Source organism: Abramis brama (genome assembly GCF_963993115.1).
Source record: "Abramis brama genome assembly, chromosome: 14".
Taxonomy (NCBI): domain Eukaryota; kingdom Metazoa; phylum Chordata; class Actinopteri; order Cypriniformes; family Leuciscidae; genus Abramis; species Abramis brama.
In genome coordinates, this window is record NC_139976.1 from 946,890 (window position 1) to 962,066 (window position 15,177).

The following is a 15,177-nucleotide window of genomic DNA, read 5'->3' on the forward strand; positions in this document are numbered from 1 at the left end:
AATTAAAAATGATTGCACTGTTAGGTCGTAAAGAGACTTTTATTTTGAAAAATTGCGCTGTTGTGTTTATTGTGTCGCTGCTGCTTCCTGCTTCACTGCTATAGTTTTCATAACAGTAAACATGCGGACAGCTGTATGAACTCACTCGCTGCAAGTATGTTATGGTGTATTTCTTAACTAATATTAAGCCACAGTTCATTCATTAATCATTCAAACTCTTATTAGTTACACCCAGATTCGAACGGCCTTACTTAATGATGTCAGTGCATGAAAACACACTCTCTGTGTTTGCTGTTGTCTGTTGTTCTCGTTTGTTATCAGTGAGTGACAGCTTGTGAATTCTTATGGGCGTTGTTGTATGAAATACTGACCCTGAAGAAACTCCTTTATTAGTGGTTTTAGATGACTGCAATAATGAAAGTGCTGCTGCTGAAAGAGCCAAGAGAGAGTGAAAATGAAGAAGACCCTTATATCAAGGTAATAATATAATAATAATATAATAATAGTCATCACAATAGCTTTGAGAGAGTAATATTGGGCTTGTATTTCAGGAACTGGCTTCATATGGACATACAGCTGCTTTGATCCCGGTTCTGTCTTTCAAATTTGTGTCTCTAAATGAGCTTTTGGAGAGGGTGAGTTTGTGGAAATCTGTTTCTGAAGTTGAATAAGGTTTTGTTTTATTAGATATGAACTGATTGTGTTTGTGAAACACCAGCTCTTTCAGCCCGAGAGGTTTGCGGGTCTGATCTTCACGAGTCCCAGAGCCGTGGAGGCCGTCAAGAAGAGCTTAGACTCGCACACACACACACACAGTGAGTTTCACCGCACAGTCACAGGGTGGAAGAGTGTGGGATTTTGAATGGGAACCTAAGCTGAAACAGTTGCTCATGGGTTCGATTGCCCGAGGATGCATGAATAAAAAATAAAAAAAATGATATCTTGCATGCAGTGTAAATGGCTTTGGATAAAAGCGTAAATGTAAATGTTCTTCCGTGAGCACTTAACCTCTTATAAAACAAAAAGACATGAACCTCCCTTGTCTTGGTTAATGCTACTCTTGAGTAATGCCTGAGCTGTGTGTTTTGAGCACTTCTTCTTGCGTTGTTGTGCCTCTTCACGACGACTCGCTTGCTTTAGTCGCTTTGGACAAAGGCGTCTGCTAAATGTCTGTATGTGAAAGAAGAGTTTAGTAAATGCTCACGGAAAACTACTAAAGTTTACAGTTTCATCACTTTTTATCACTTTTGTTACAAGTTGACATTGAATTGATCTCAGTTTCTTAATGTTCACAGTGCATTATCTAATGTTAACAGATAAAACTTTTGTTTTTAATAATGTGCATTAACATCAGCTGAGATTAATACATCCGGTAGAATCAGTAATGTTAAATAATGTCTAGTTAACTAACTAATAGAGCTTATTGTAGAGTGTTGCCTCTGTCAGGCGTGTCACAATATATCACAATACAAAAATGCATCAATATGTATCGCGGATTGTTCACCCAAAATTAAAATTACTGTGCATGAAAAAATTCAAGTTTACACAGTGTTCACGTGTCAGTACTACATTAAACTACTATATATTCTATATGAGTTGAGTATGGTGATATGAGTGTATCGTTACACCTCTACTTTCTCTTATCTCGTGTCTTCATCCTCCAGAATGGGACGCAGTGAAAGACGAGTGGAAAGCAAAGTCAGTTTATGTGGTTGGAAAAGCGACAGCATCTTTAGGTACGTGTCAGCTGAACACACACATCTCTGAACACACACTTCAGCTGAACACACACATCTCTGAACACACACTTCAGCTGAACACACACATCTCTGAACACACACTTCAGCTGAACACACACATCTCTGAACACACACTTCCGAAGGTTTCCTCGCAGGTGTTCGGTGGGATTCACACGTCCCTGTCGTTTCCCTGATCAGTGTTTTACGGTGAAGGAAGTGTGTGTGTGTGTGTGTGTGTTTGCTGCACACCTGCGTCCTGGCAGTAAATCTGCTCACACCTGAACGCCACCTGTGCTTCACCATCACATGACCTTCTTCTCTCATCATCCTCGTCTTTGCAATTACTGCAAAAACTTTTTTTATTAAGAACATGCCCAGATATGTATATATACAGTGAGGAAAATAAGTATTTGAACACCCTGCTATTTTGCAAGTTCTCCCACTTGGAAATCATGGAGGGGTCTGAAATTGTCATCGTAGGTGCATGTCCACTGTGAGAGACATAATCTAAAAAAAAAAATCCAGAAATCACAATGTATGATTTTTTAACTATTTATTTGTATGATACAGCTGCAAATAAGTATTTGAACACCTGTCTATCAGCTAGAATTCTGACCCTCAAAGACCTGTTAGTCTGCCTTTAAAATGTCCACCTCCACTCCATTTATTATCCTAAATTAGATGCACCTGTTTGAGGTCGTTAGCTGCATAAAGACACCTGTCCACCCCATACAATCAGTAAGAATCCAACTACTAACATGGCCAAGACCAAAGAGCTGTCCAAAGACACTAGAGACAAAATTGTACACCTCCACAAGGCTGGAAAGGGCTACGGGGAAATTGCCAAGCAGCTTGGTGAAAAAAGGTCCACTGTTGGAGCAATCATTAGAAAATGGAAGAAGCTAAACATGACTGTCAATCTCCCTCGGACTGGGGCTCCATGCAAGATCTCACCTCGTGGGGTCTCAATGATCCTAAGAAAGGTGAGAAATCAGCCCAGAACTACACGGGAGGAGCTGGTCAATGACCTGAAAAGAGCTGGGACCACCGTTTCCAAGGTTACTGTTGGTAATACACTAAGACGTCATGGTTTGAAATCATGCATGGCACGGAAGGTTCCCCTGCTTAAACCAGCACATGTCAAGGCCCGTCTTAAGTTTGCCAATGAGCAGGGTGTTCAAATACTTATTTTCCTCACTGTACATGTTTATGTTTGTGCTGAAATAAGACTTCACACTTGAATCACACTTATAGATGCAACGTCAGATTTGCACCGTCAGCCTCCAGTGAAACTGTCAGATCATGATCACGATGTCTTTGCAGTCGCAGGTTTTAATAGTTGTGTTGAAATGTTCAGTTGCAGATCTGGGTCTGTGTCCGCTGGGTGAAGAAACGGGAACCGCAGACTCGCTCTCACTGCTCATCCTGCAGAGTACGACACACACTCACACTCACTCACTCACTCACTCACTCTCTCTCTCACACACACACACACACATTCTTGTACATCTGTCTTTATGAGGACATTCTTTGACACAATGCAATCTCTAGCCGCTTACCCTAACCTTACCCATCACAACTAAGTGCCTAACCCGACCCCTGACCCTAAACCGACCCTTAACCTCATTATAACCTGATCCCTAAAACCAAGTCTTGACCCTCAAACAGGCCTTTAAAGGCTCTCAGAAACTGAGGACCGGCCAAAATGTCCTTTACTCTCTCTGTCCTCACTCCAGTGGGCTAACACTCAAACTGGCCCTCACAAAGATAGTTGTACAAGTACACACACACACACACACACACACACACTACAGAGGCCAGTAGAATATAACACACTTCTATAATAACTGGGTTTGCTGTATATGAGTGTGTGTTCATGTTGAGTTTCAGGAGAGAACCGAGAGACTCTGCCGCTGTTCTTTCCCTGTGGATCCATCAAGCGGGAAGTTCTGCCCACCGCGCTCAGGAACAGCCGTGAGACCATCCAAACATTTACACACCTTACACAATCCAAAATGTTTCATAAAAATCATTCTTAGTGTTTCTTATGCAGAGAAAACAAATGAAATTCTATTTTACATAAGAATGAAGCTTTCTGTTTGCATTATGATGTTTCTGTTAAAGGAACACACCGACTTTTTGAGACTTTATCTTATTCCCCGTATCCCTCAGAGTTAGATAAGTCCACACACACCCTTCTCATCTCTGTGCGTGCCGTAACTCTGTCTGACGCACACACCGCTAGCCTTACGAAAAGTTCATTTTATGAAGTATACTTGAGTAATGTTCAAGTATATTTTTAAGTATACTTTATGTAGTAAGTATACTAATGTCAATATGTACTAGTAGTAAACTTGTAAGTGTACTATTTTAATACCACTTGGGACTAAATTGGCCCACTTGAAGTATATAAAAGTATATGTTTAAGTGTACTATAAGTGTAACAGTAGTAAACTTTAAGTGCACAACTAGTTCATAATTATGATTCTCATTTGTACTGCAAGTGAACTTATGAGTATACTAGTAGTTTACTATTTTAATACTTGTAGCAACTTTGAAGTATACTCTCAGTAAACTACTAGTTTAGTAGTTTTATACTACAAGTTTTCTTTTAATGTACTCTCAGTAAACTACTAGTTTAGTAGTTTTATTCTACAAGTTTTCTTTAAGTGAACTTAACATTATACTTATAGTTTACTATTTATATACAATTTTTGCAGTTGCAGTAGGCCTATACTACTATGTTCAAATGTTATTTTTTATACTTGAAAAATACCTTTAACTCTACTTTAATTTTAAAAATATTTTATTAGCTTCATGCATCCTTTTTTATCAACACTTGAATGTCAGTAAGTTTCATAAAGAAAGGCAACATTTTAAACAAAATAGTTGAGAAAATCACATTTTTGTCAAAGACTACGCCTTGATCAGATCCAGAACGATGATCAAACACAGGTGGAGTAGATCGAGTCCAACACCTCCAAAGCTTCACAGTCGTTCTCTCTTCATGGGTTAGGCCTACGCTTCATTTCATTTGGAAACATTAAGCAGTTTTGATTTACAAGCTGTTTAATGTTTGATATCACATTATTTTACATTTGAGTGAGCAATCTTCTATCACTTGTTTCAGCTTCTTCTCCTGTGTTTTGATCCGGAGAATCTGTACTAGAAGATGTGTAATAGCGCCCCCTACCGTATACCAGTGAAAACATGGGTAGCTGGAAAATTCAGTCAATGGTGGGGAAAAGTTTAATTAAAGTAAATATGTACACTACCAGTGGACTAGCCTACACAAAAATTCAGATAGGCAGAATTAGAAACATATCTGTTTTATATCAATATTTTAATCAATATTTTCAAACAAGGTTTCATAAAACTGTATATGAAAAACGATGTAAAAAAAGTATATTTAATAGGCTACTCAATCAAAAGAGTTAACACAACTACAAGCCAAGTATACTTTGAATAATTAAAATTGTCAAGTCAAGTACACTTAAGTGTAATGAAGTATATTTTTGAGAAGTATATAAAATGTAGACTGAAAGTATGCTTTCTTCTTTTTAGTTGAAAAGAAGTATAATAGAACACTTGAATAAACTTATTTTCCATGCTTATTTTATTTACTCTATAAGCTATTCCACCCGAAAGTTTGTTACTATATAAAGCTGAACATGTTAGTTTATAAGACGGTGTGTAATATTATGTTTTTAAAAAAGTATTTAATAAGCTACTCAATCAAAATAGTAAACACAAGTACAAGCCAAGAATACTTAGAATACTTAATTATACTTTTAAGTATATCTCGATCAACAAGTATAGGCTAAATATACTTAGACTTTTCTGTCAGAATAAGTCAAGTATACTTAAGTGCAATTTGAAGTATATTTCTGAGAAGTATATAAAAAGTAGACTGAAAGTATACTTTCTTATTTTTAGTTTAAAAGAAGTATACTAATAGAACACTTGAATAAACTTATTTTTCGTAAGGGTAGCCTAGCTTAGCACAAAGACTGGAGGTAAATGGCTCCAGCTAGCATACTGCTCCCAATAAGTGACAAAATAACTATATTCTCAGAAGGTGAAGCACTGCTACTTGGGCGGAGTGATTAGCGCAACACCTGAAAAGCATCGTTGTTACTTCCGTCAACAAAACCAACATGACTAGCTAGCTAGTAGCTAGTAAATCACTCCGCAGAAGTAGCAGTGCTTCGTCTTCTGAGAATATAGTTCCCAGTATATATACGGTTAGAAGATGGCTGTGTCATGTGACCTTGTTATTTGTTCACGCTGTGACTATACAAATCACAACATGTAAATAGGAAAATGTTGGCGTTATTTTGTCACTTATTGGGAGCAGTATGCTAGCTGGAGCCGTTTACCTCCAGTCTTTGTGCTAAGCTAGGCTAGCGGTGGGTGCGTCAGACAGAGTTACGGCACGCACGGAGATGAGAAGGGTGTGTGTGGACTTATCTAACTCTGGGGGATATGGGGAATAAGCTGAAGTCCCAAAAAGTCGGCGTGTTCCTTTAAGATTATGGAGTATTATGCACATTTAACAGGTTTTATCACCCCAAAATAATCCTATAATTGAGTTGTTTCTAGTATTTGACTCAGTGTGGATGTTTTCTCTGTTTCTGTGTCAGGCGTTCCTCTGGAGACTCTGACCGTCTATCAGACTTCTGAACATCCTGATCTGCAGAACAACATCACGGATTACTTCACGCAGCAGGTGTCCGTCAGATACTGTACAGATATTATATTACAGAGTATATTCTCAGTGTTGATGCGCAGAAGTTTAAATACCTTTCAAATGTTACATAGACTTCAGATGCAAAACCCTAGAAGTCTTTCAAATCAGCATTTTTATCAGGCTTGTTTAGATTCAGTAATTTCACTTTAATGGCCATGAAAAGTTTATTGAAATGCCCAAAAATGTCCCTGATAAGACTAAAATTTTAAACAAAAATGCTCATTTAAAAGAAAAAATGTCAGACGGACTTTTTTGCATCTGAAGTCTTCAATTACATTTATTAATATTTAAATTTTATATAAACAATATAATTATATTCAAGTTAATATACTCCGAGTAATGTTGATGGGCAGATTTTTAAATAACTTTTACATTTTAATTATTTTATTTTTTTATTTAAATATAATTATATTTTCAAGTGCAAATGTTGATGGGCAGAAACTTTAAAGTTTTACATTTATATATTTTTTAATTTTATTTAGATATAATAATATGCAATATTCAAGTGTATATTCTCAATGTTGTTAAATTTTTTTAAGTGAATTGAAAATTAAATTGAATTTAAATAATGTAATTTTATTCAAGTATATATTGTCCAAAATCAATGTTGATGGGCAGAATATTTAATAACTTCACAATTGCATATTAAATTACATGTATAATTATTTTAATTGTATTTGAACAATTGTGTTGTTTTACGATGTAAATAATGCGTATCAGTGTTAAAAATGAGCACAGGTGTATTATTGTGGGTCGCTGTGTTATTCACCTGAGAGTGTGTGTGTGTGTGTGTGTGTGTGTGTGTGTGTGTGTGTGCAGGGCGTCCCTGCTAGTGTGGCGTTCTTCAGCCCATCAGGAGTGAAGTTCTGTTTGGACTTGTTGAAGAGACTGTCAGGATCTCAGCTGGAGCAGATAAAGGTGTGACACACACACACACACACACACACACACACATCAGAGAATGTATCCTTCATCCCAGCTGTGACAGAGCTGTGCTCTTCAGTTTGCAGCGATCGGACCCACGACGGCGGACGCGCTGGAGTCTCACGGACTGACGGTCAGATGTTGTGCTGAGAAACCCACGGCTAAACACCTCGCCACTGCCATCGCACGGGCCCTGCAGTGACCTCTGACCCCTGACCCCTGACCCTCAGCCCCTCAGAGTTTAGGGAAGCTTTGCATTGGCAAATATTTGCCAGTATATGGATATTAGATATAAATAATGTTTTAAATGAACTTTTAATATCTATCTGTATTAGTAGGAAGAAGAAAACATTTCATCAGTTTATCAGCATCATGTTTTGCACTAAATTCTGTTTGTTCTGGAATCTCCTTATTGATGTGTTTAATGTTGAATGCAAGTGACTTTCAATGTGATGTTATCAATGTGAACTGGTGATTAAAACAAAATGTTGTGCTATGAGTCATGATACTTTGATGGAAGATGCTTTATAAAGTATTAAAAAATAAATTGTATATTCTCTTTAAAAAATGTTGATGAGCATAATCTAAATAACTTAAAAAGGTTACATTTTTTATTAGATTTCAAATTATTTCAATTTTATCTAAATATAAAAAATAAATATAAATATATATTCAAGTGTATATTCTCAGTGTTGATGGGCAGAAATAAGTAACTGAAATTTGACATTTTAATTATTTTAATTTTATTTAAATAATATCATTATATTAAAGTGGACATTCTTAATTTTAAATAACTAACATTTTTCATTACATGTATAATTAATTTTATTTAAATCATGTAATTTAAGTAATGCGCGCAGGGGTCGTCATGACAGTGAGTGAGGGGCGCGCGCGCTCAGGTGACTTTCTCTCGGGCAGGTGTGAGTCTAGCGCGCGTGTACGCGCTCAGGTGTGTTTCTCTCGGGCAGGTGTGAGTCGCGTGGCTTCATATGCAGCTGTGTGAAGGTGTTGACTTGTTTTGGGGTGAAATAATCCTCCGCTGTTTCACACAGAGGCGCGAGCGCGTGAGGAAGTTATTAAGACACGCCCCTTCTATCACCTATAGACAGTATAAACCGCGTGTCGAGTTCCGTGTCACACACACGATTCTCAGTTCAGTCTCACTCAGAGTCTCAGTGCTGGACAGACTCTAACGATGCTGGTCGCGATCCGGCTGATCTTCATCCTCCGGTCCTTCATCTTCATCAGCGCAGAGAAGATCTTCCACAGCAGAGATCATTCAGATGTGCTGAGCGACATCCATCAGGCTGAGCTCATCACTGACACCGACACTGCAGAGGTTCATCCATCCATCCATCCATCCGTCTGTCTGTCTGTCTGTCTATCTATCTGTCTATCTATCTATCCATCCATCTATCGTCTATCTGTCTGTCTGTCTGTCTGTCTATCTATCTATCCATCCGTCTGTCTGTCTGTCTATCTATCTATCTATCTATCTATCTATCTATCCATCTATCGTCTGTCTGTCTGTCTGTCTGTCTATCTATCTGTCTGTCTGTCTATCTATCTATCTATCTATCTATCTATCTATCTATCTATCTATCTATCTATCTATCTATCTATCCATCTATCGTCTATCCGTCTGTCTGTCTGTCTATCTATCTATCTATCTATCCATGTATCCGTCTATCTGTCTGTCTATCCATCCATCCATCCATTGAGTAAGTGATGTATTATTAAGTAGGTTTAGTTATTGACCTATATTGATCTCTGCCTCTCTCTGTATAATTTCAGGTGTTTCTGTCTAAGTATGGGTTCATTAAAGCAGGAGACGGTGATGATCCTCAGACCTCAGCAGAAGCTTCGGGTGATTCGGACATCGCTCTCTCTCTGGACCTTCAGGAGGGCGGATCCACATCGCATGATCTCCGGTTCCTCGCGGCGCTGAAGGACTTCCAGAGGCTCAATGCTCTTCCAGTCACGGGTGTGTTTGATGACGCCACCAAAGCAGCCATGAATAAACCCAGATGTGGCGTCCCGGACCTGGACGAGGAACCGGATTCTGCTGAACACAACACCGCTGAGTCCAACAGCACCACGACACTCGATCACACTGATGCTGATACACGGACATCCAGTGATACTCAACCTCCTGTGAGGAAGAAACGGCACCTGGCAGCGCTTCTGAAGAGCAGGAGGAGGAGAGACACCGGCGACGGGTCCGGACACATGGCGTTCTCCGAGAGTCCTCAGACGAGCAGGACCAGGAGAGACACCGGCGACGGGTCGGGACACATGGCGTTCTCCGAGAGTCCTCAGACGAGCAGGACCAGGAGAGACACCGGCGACGGGTCCGGACACATGGCGTTCTCCGAGAGTCCTCAGACGAGCAGGACCAGGAGAGACACCGGCGAGGGGTCCGGACACATGGCGTTCTCCGAGAGTCCTCAGACGAGCAGGAGGAGGAGAGACACCGGCGACGGGTCGGGACACATGGCGTTCTCCGAGAGTCCTCAGACGAGCAGGACCAGGAGAGACACCGGCGACGGGTCCGGACACATGGCGATCTCCGAGAGTCCTCAGACGAGCAGGACCAGGAGAGACACCGGCGACGGGTCCGGACACATGGCGATCTCCGAGAGTCCTCAGACGAGCAGGACCAGGAGAGACACTGGCGACGGGTCGGGACACATGGCGATCTCCGAGAGTCCTCAGACGAGCAGGACCAGGAGAGACACCGGCGACGGGTCGGGACACATGGCGTTCTCCAAGAGTCCTCAGAAGAGCAGGACCAGGAGAGACACCGGCGACGGGTCGGGACACATGGCGTTCTCCAAGAGTCCTCAGAAGAGCAGGACCAGGAGAGACACCGGCGACGGGTCGGGACACATGGCGTTCTCCGAGAGTCCTCAGACGAGCAGGACCAGGAGAGACACCGGCGACGGGTCCGGACACATGGCGTTCTCCGAGAGTCTCCTGAAGTGGCGTCTGATCGGGGAAGGTTACAGCAGTCAGCTGTCCATCGATGAGCAGAAGTACATCTTCAGACTCGCCTTCCGCATGTGGAGTGAAGTTTCCCCGCTGCAGTTTGTTGAGGACGTTCACTCTCCTCTGGAGGACATCGACATCAGACTGGGCTTCGGGACAGGTCGGGTCACTCAAAAATTACAATTCTGTCATTAATTACTCGTTTTAAACCTGTAAGACTTTCGTTCATCTTCTAAACACTAATGAATATCTTTTTTATGAAATCTGAGAGATTTCTGTCCCTCCATTGACAACCTAAGCAACTACCAGTTTCACACTTCAAAAAGTTCATAAAGAGATCGTAAAAATAATACATATGATTTGAGCGGTTTAGTCTAAATTTTCTGAAACTTGATCGCTTTATCACTTAATTAGAAAAATCAGTGCTTTACCGCTATATTAATTTGATAAATCATGTATTTTCTAATTGAATCAAATAGTTTAAATAAATTTTATACAATAGTAATAATATATTTCTGTTGTAATTTATTCATTTTGGTGCAGCACTGAAAGTCAGTCTAAAACCTCAGCCCTTTATTTTCACTTCATTCTTTTAGGATAAGTGTTTTATTTTCACATGTGTAACTCTGTGGTGACGGAGCCTCTGCTGCCCCCTACAGGCCGACATCTGGGCTGCTCTCAGCGGTTTGACGGCGCGGGCCGAGAGTTTGCTCACGCGTGGTTCCTCGGAGACATTCATTTCGATGATGATGAGCATTTCACTGTCCCAAACACGGGCAACGGGATCAGTCTTCTGAAGGTAATGTGAGAGCATGCGCTAAACTACAGAAGCTCAGGGAAACCAGACTAGGTTCACAAATCAGCATGAAACTGAAGTCACTCTCATCTTTTCTTCCCTATTGTGTCGTATATCCGAGTGAAACGCTTCTGGAACAAGAACAAATGTAGAATGGGGCTTGATTTTAGGGCGGGGCACAATTCATTATTTTGAATTGTGCATTTGCATATTTCACATTTGTATTTTGCATTATCTTGCATTGTGCATTTGTATTTTTCATTTGCATATTTTGCATTTGTATTTTGCATTTATATTTTGGATTAATTTGCATTATCTTGCATTGTACATTTGTACATTTCGCATTTGTATTTTGCATTTATATTTTGCATTATCTTGCATTGTGCATTTGTATTTTTCATTTGCATATTTTGCATTTGTATTTTGCATTTATATTGTGGATTAATTTGCATTATCTTGCATTGTACATTTGTACATTTCGCATTTGTATTTTGCATTTATATTTTGCATTATCTTGCATTGTGCATTTGTATTTTTCATTTGCATATTTTGTATTTTGCATTTATATTTTGCATTAATTTGCATTATCTTGCATTGTACATTTGCATATTTTGCATTTGTGCATTTACAAATTTTGCATTAATTTGCATTTTACATTTGTATTTTGTCGGGCGGTATTTTGTATTTTGTTGATTTTTGTCCTTGGGGAATTGATTGGATGGTTGTGGTTTCCTATTGGCTGATCTCATGTGAGTGACAGGTTGCCCCGCCCTCGTCATCAGAGAAGAGAAGAGATGCTGCAAGAGAGACATTTTTGATGTTTGATAACTAGGATACCTTTGGTATTTTGTTTTGTCCAGTGTAAAAGTGGCACTGATTAAATCAAACATCTCACTGATGCACTAAACTGAATACAGTACACACCTCTGACACTTGTGCATCTGAATCTCTGACTGTGTGTCGTGTGTTTCGTTCAGGTAGCGGTTCACGAGATCGGGCATGTTCTAGGGCTTCCTCACATCTACCGGCCCGGGTCCATCATGCAGCCCAGTTACCTTCCTCAGGACGGAGGCTTCGAGATCGACTGGATGGACAGAAAGTCTATTCAGAGCCTGTACGGTGAGACCGGAGATCACACACTGGGAGGAAGATGATTTATTTCTACAGCGCTTCATACAAGACGGATCGTTTCAAAGCAGCTTTACACGGATGAACAGGAGAACAGTGATCAATGATGCGAACGCAGTTCAGTTCAGCTCTAGAGAAACAATAGTGTCGTTATTCAGTTAATTCAGTTCAGTTCAATAACTGTGTAAAGTTCATTAAATACATCCAGCTCATATCACACTAAAATCAACAGGGTGAAACAAATTAATTATATTTTTATTATTATATATATGCATTAAGAAAATGACACCTATTCTTACGATTTCTACATTTTCTTGACAAATTAAACACATTTTCAACCCAAATTCTCTTTACTGTAATGTATACAAATATTGTGAAGTACAATAGTAAGTATACAGTATATTATTTGTTGTACATGTGTGGATGATTTTCATCACTGGTTTGTGATTTGTTTTTCATTACACTAACAGGAATTAGAGTTGTAAATGTCTTTGTCATGAAAATTATTCTACAATCAAATTTACATTCATGCATCTGGCAGATTCTGTTATCCAAAGATAAAAAGATTTGTTTTCTTCAAGCATAACTCGAAGTATGTAAATGTTTTCTGTGTGTTTTCTGCCTCAGGTGTGTGTACGGGTCGCTTCAGTACCGTGTTCGATTGGATCAGGAAGGAGCAGACGCCCTACGGTGAGGTCGTGGTGCGGTTTAACACCTACTTCATGCGGGACGGCCTGTACTGGCTGTACGAGAACCGTAATAACAGGACGCGCTTCGGGGATCCGGTGGCGGTGCCGGTGGGCTGGCACGGGCTCCCCGCCGGTGGAGTGGACGCTTACGTCCACGTGTGGAACCGCAAAACAGACGCGGTCTACTTCTTCAAAGGTGTTTACTTCATAAGAGTTCCAAAAACATCATCTTTGCTGAAAGACTAATAAAGATGCATAGTACATAGAGATTAAAGCATGAGATCATTTGCATCTCATCTCATTTGCAAGTTTTGTGTGTGAGCATATTTTGCAATAATTGTGCATTTGCATTTTTTGCATTATTTTGCATTTGTATTTTTAAATTTTTTTTGCATTGTGCAGTTGCATATTTTACATTTGCATTATTTTGCATTGTGTATTTACAAATTTTGTATTTTGCATTGTGCATTTGCATGTTTTGCATTGTGCAGTTGCATAATTTACATTTGCATTATGTATTTGCATTAATTTGCATTATACATTTGTATTTTGCAGTTTGCATATTTTACATTATATTTTGCATTTTTTTGCATTTGCATATTTTTCATCTGTATTTTTCATTAATTTACATTTAGCATATTTTGCATTGGTATTTTTCATTATGCATTTTTATTTTACAATTGTATTTTGCAATGGCCTTGATCACTTATTATTAGATTTAATGAATTAGTCCTCAGTATTTTCTGATTCAGAGTTTTTCTGCAGTCTGAGTGTCTGTAAACTGCAGATATGAGCATGTGTGTGTTGTGGTCTCAGGTGTGCAGTACTGGCGTTATGACAGTGAGAATGATCAGGTGTTCACCGAGGACTCTGACGGACACTCGTATCCTCGCCTGATCTCGGAAGGCTTTCCCGGTGTGTCTGGACCGCTGGACACTGCGTACTACGACAGGAGAGACGCTCATATCTACTTCTTTAAAGGCTCACAGGTAACAGCTGCTCGTGTTTTACAATTACATGTTGCATTTTGACAATGCAAGATGAAGAAGTTGTTTGGTCAGAGTTTATTAGCGATAGTAATTGCTAGATTATGTGCCACAATATATCGCAATACAAAAACTCAACAATACGTATCGTGGATAGTGACAGTATATAGTGTATAGTTCACCCAAAATGAAAATAACTGTAAGAAAAAAATCAAGTTTCAGTGTCAGTACTACATTAAACTTCTATATATAATGTTGAATATAATGCATAATAATGCAGTGGGGGAATACATGTGGGTCCTGATAATACCAGATATCCAGTAAAAAGTGTCCTACATTATTTTAAATATATCTAGTCAGTGACAGTGAAAGCATATTCATCTACAATAATTCAGTATTTTCAGCTTCAGAATCATGAATATTGTTATTCTGGCGTCTCTATTGTCCTGTATTGGGTTTCAGCACCAAGTCCAAGAATATTCATTTACACACACAATGTAAAACTAAATCTAGCATTTTAATCAACAGTTTTTGTTAACATTTTACCATATGTCTTGGAGTATCGCAGTAATATGGTATCGTGGGTTCAGTATCGTGACATGAGTGTATCGTTACTCTAGTAATCGCTCAATATTAATGTCCAGGTGTTCCGGTTCGATGTGCGCGTGAACCGCTTGTCCTCCTCTTCTCCACGACTGCTCTCTGAGGTCTTTCCTGCTGTTGTTCCCGGGAATCACCCGGTCGGTCACCTGGACGCGGCGTACTTCTCTTACACACACAACAGTGTGTTCCTGCTGAAGGGCTCGGGGTTCTGGTGTGTGTCGAGCGGGAGAGATCGCAGACGAGGAGCTCCTCTCTCGGGGAACGGCCTGATGCCCCGCAGAGACCTGGACCAGCAGTGGTTCGACATCTGTGACGTACACCACAGCTCTCTGAGAACCGCTCGCAGGTGATCTCACACACACACACACACACACACACACACACACACACACACAGAGACCTGGACCAGCAGTGGTTCGACATCTGTGACGTACACCACAGCTCTCTGAGAACCGCTCGCAGGTGATCTCTCACACACACACACACACACACACACACACACACACAGAGACCTGGACCAGCAGTGGTTCGACATCTGTGACGTACACCACAGCTCTCTGAGAACCGCTCGCAG

At 40.0% G+C, this 15,177-nt stretch overlaps 2 protein-coding genes across 5 annotated transcripts; both read left to right on the forward strand.

The window, feature by feature from the left end:
- Positions 1 to 73: 73 nt before the first annotated feature.
- On the forward strand, positions 74 to 7,912 carry uros (uroporphyrinogen III synthase). Of its 4 annotated transcripts, none has more exons than XM_084135030.1 (10): positions 74 to 154; positions 394 to 477; positions 552 to 635; positions 719 to 815; positions 1,665 to 1,736; positions 3,097 to 3,171; positions 3,630 to 3,713; positions 6,383 to 6,468; positions 7,309 to 7,407; positions 7,493 to 7,912. In XM_084135030.1, the coding sequence occupies exons 2-10, from the start codon at positions 403 to 405 to the stop codon at positions 7,613 to 7,615; spliced, it is 795 nt and encodes a 264-aa protein (XP_083991156.1). In that variant the 5' UTR covers positions 74 to 154; positions 394 to 402; the 3' UTR covers positions 7,616 to 7,912. The 4 variants fall into 4 exon arrangements, with proteins under 4 accessions (XP_083991156.1, XP_083991154.1, XP_083991157.1 ...); XM_084135028.1 differs by having other exon boundaries at positions 84 to 154; positions 3,624 to 3,713; XM_084135031.1 differs by having other exon boundaries at positions 95 to 154; positions 322 to 477.
- A 696-nt stretch (positions 7,913 to 8,608) lies between these two features.
- On the forward strand, positions 8,609 to 14,953 carry mmp21 (matrix metallopeptidase 21; the record flags this gene model as incomplete). The annotated part of the gene is made up of 8 exons (XM_084135021.1): positions 8,609 to 8,752; positions 9,208 to 9,632; positions 10,335 to 10,561; positions 11,061 to 11,200; positions 12,175 to 12,316; positions 12,953 to 13,210; positions 13,831 to 14,003; positions 14,645 to 14,953. The coding sequence occupies 8 exons, from the start codon at positions 8,609 to 8,611 to the stop codon at positions 14,951 to 14,953; spliced, it is 1,818 nt and encodes a 605-aa protein (XP_083991147.1).
- Positions 14,954 to 15,177: the final 224 nt, after the last annotated feature.

Bases quoted from the DNA above. Each gene is read 5' to 3' on its own strand.
- uros (XM_084135028.1), top strand. From the start codon at position 403: ATGACTGCAATAATGAAAGTGCTGCTGCTGAAAGAGCCAAGAGAGAGT. The intron at 478-551 runs GTAATAATATAA...CTTGTATTTCAG, and splicing joins AAGAAGACCCTTATATCAAG to GAACTGGCTTCATATGGACA. The intron at 7,408-7,492 runs GTGTGACACACA...TGTGCTCTTCAG, and splicing joins CTCAGCTGGAGCAGATAAAG to TTTGCAGCGATCGGACCCAC.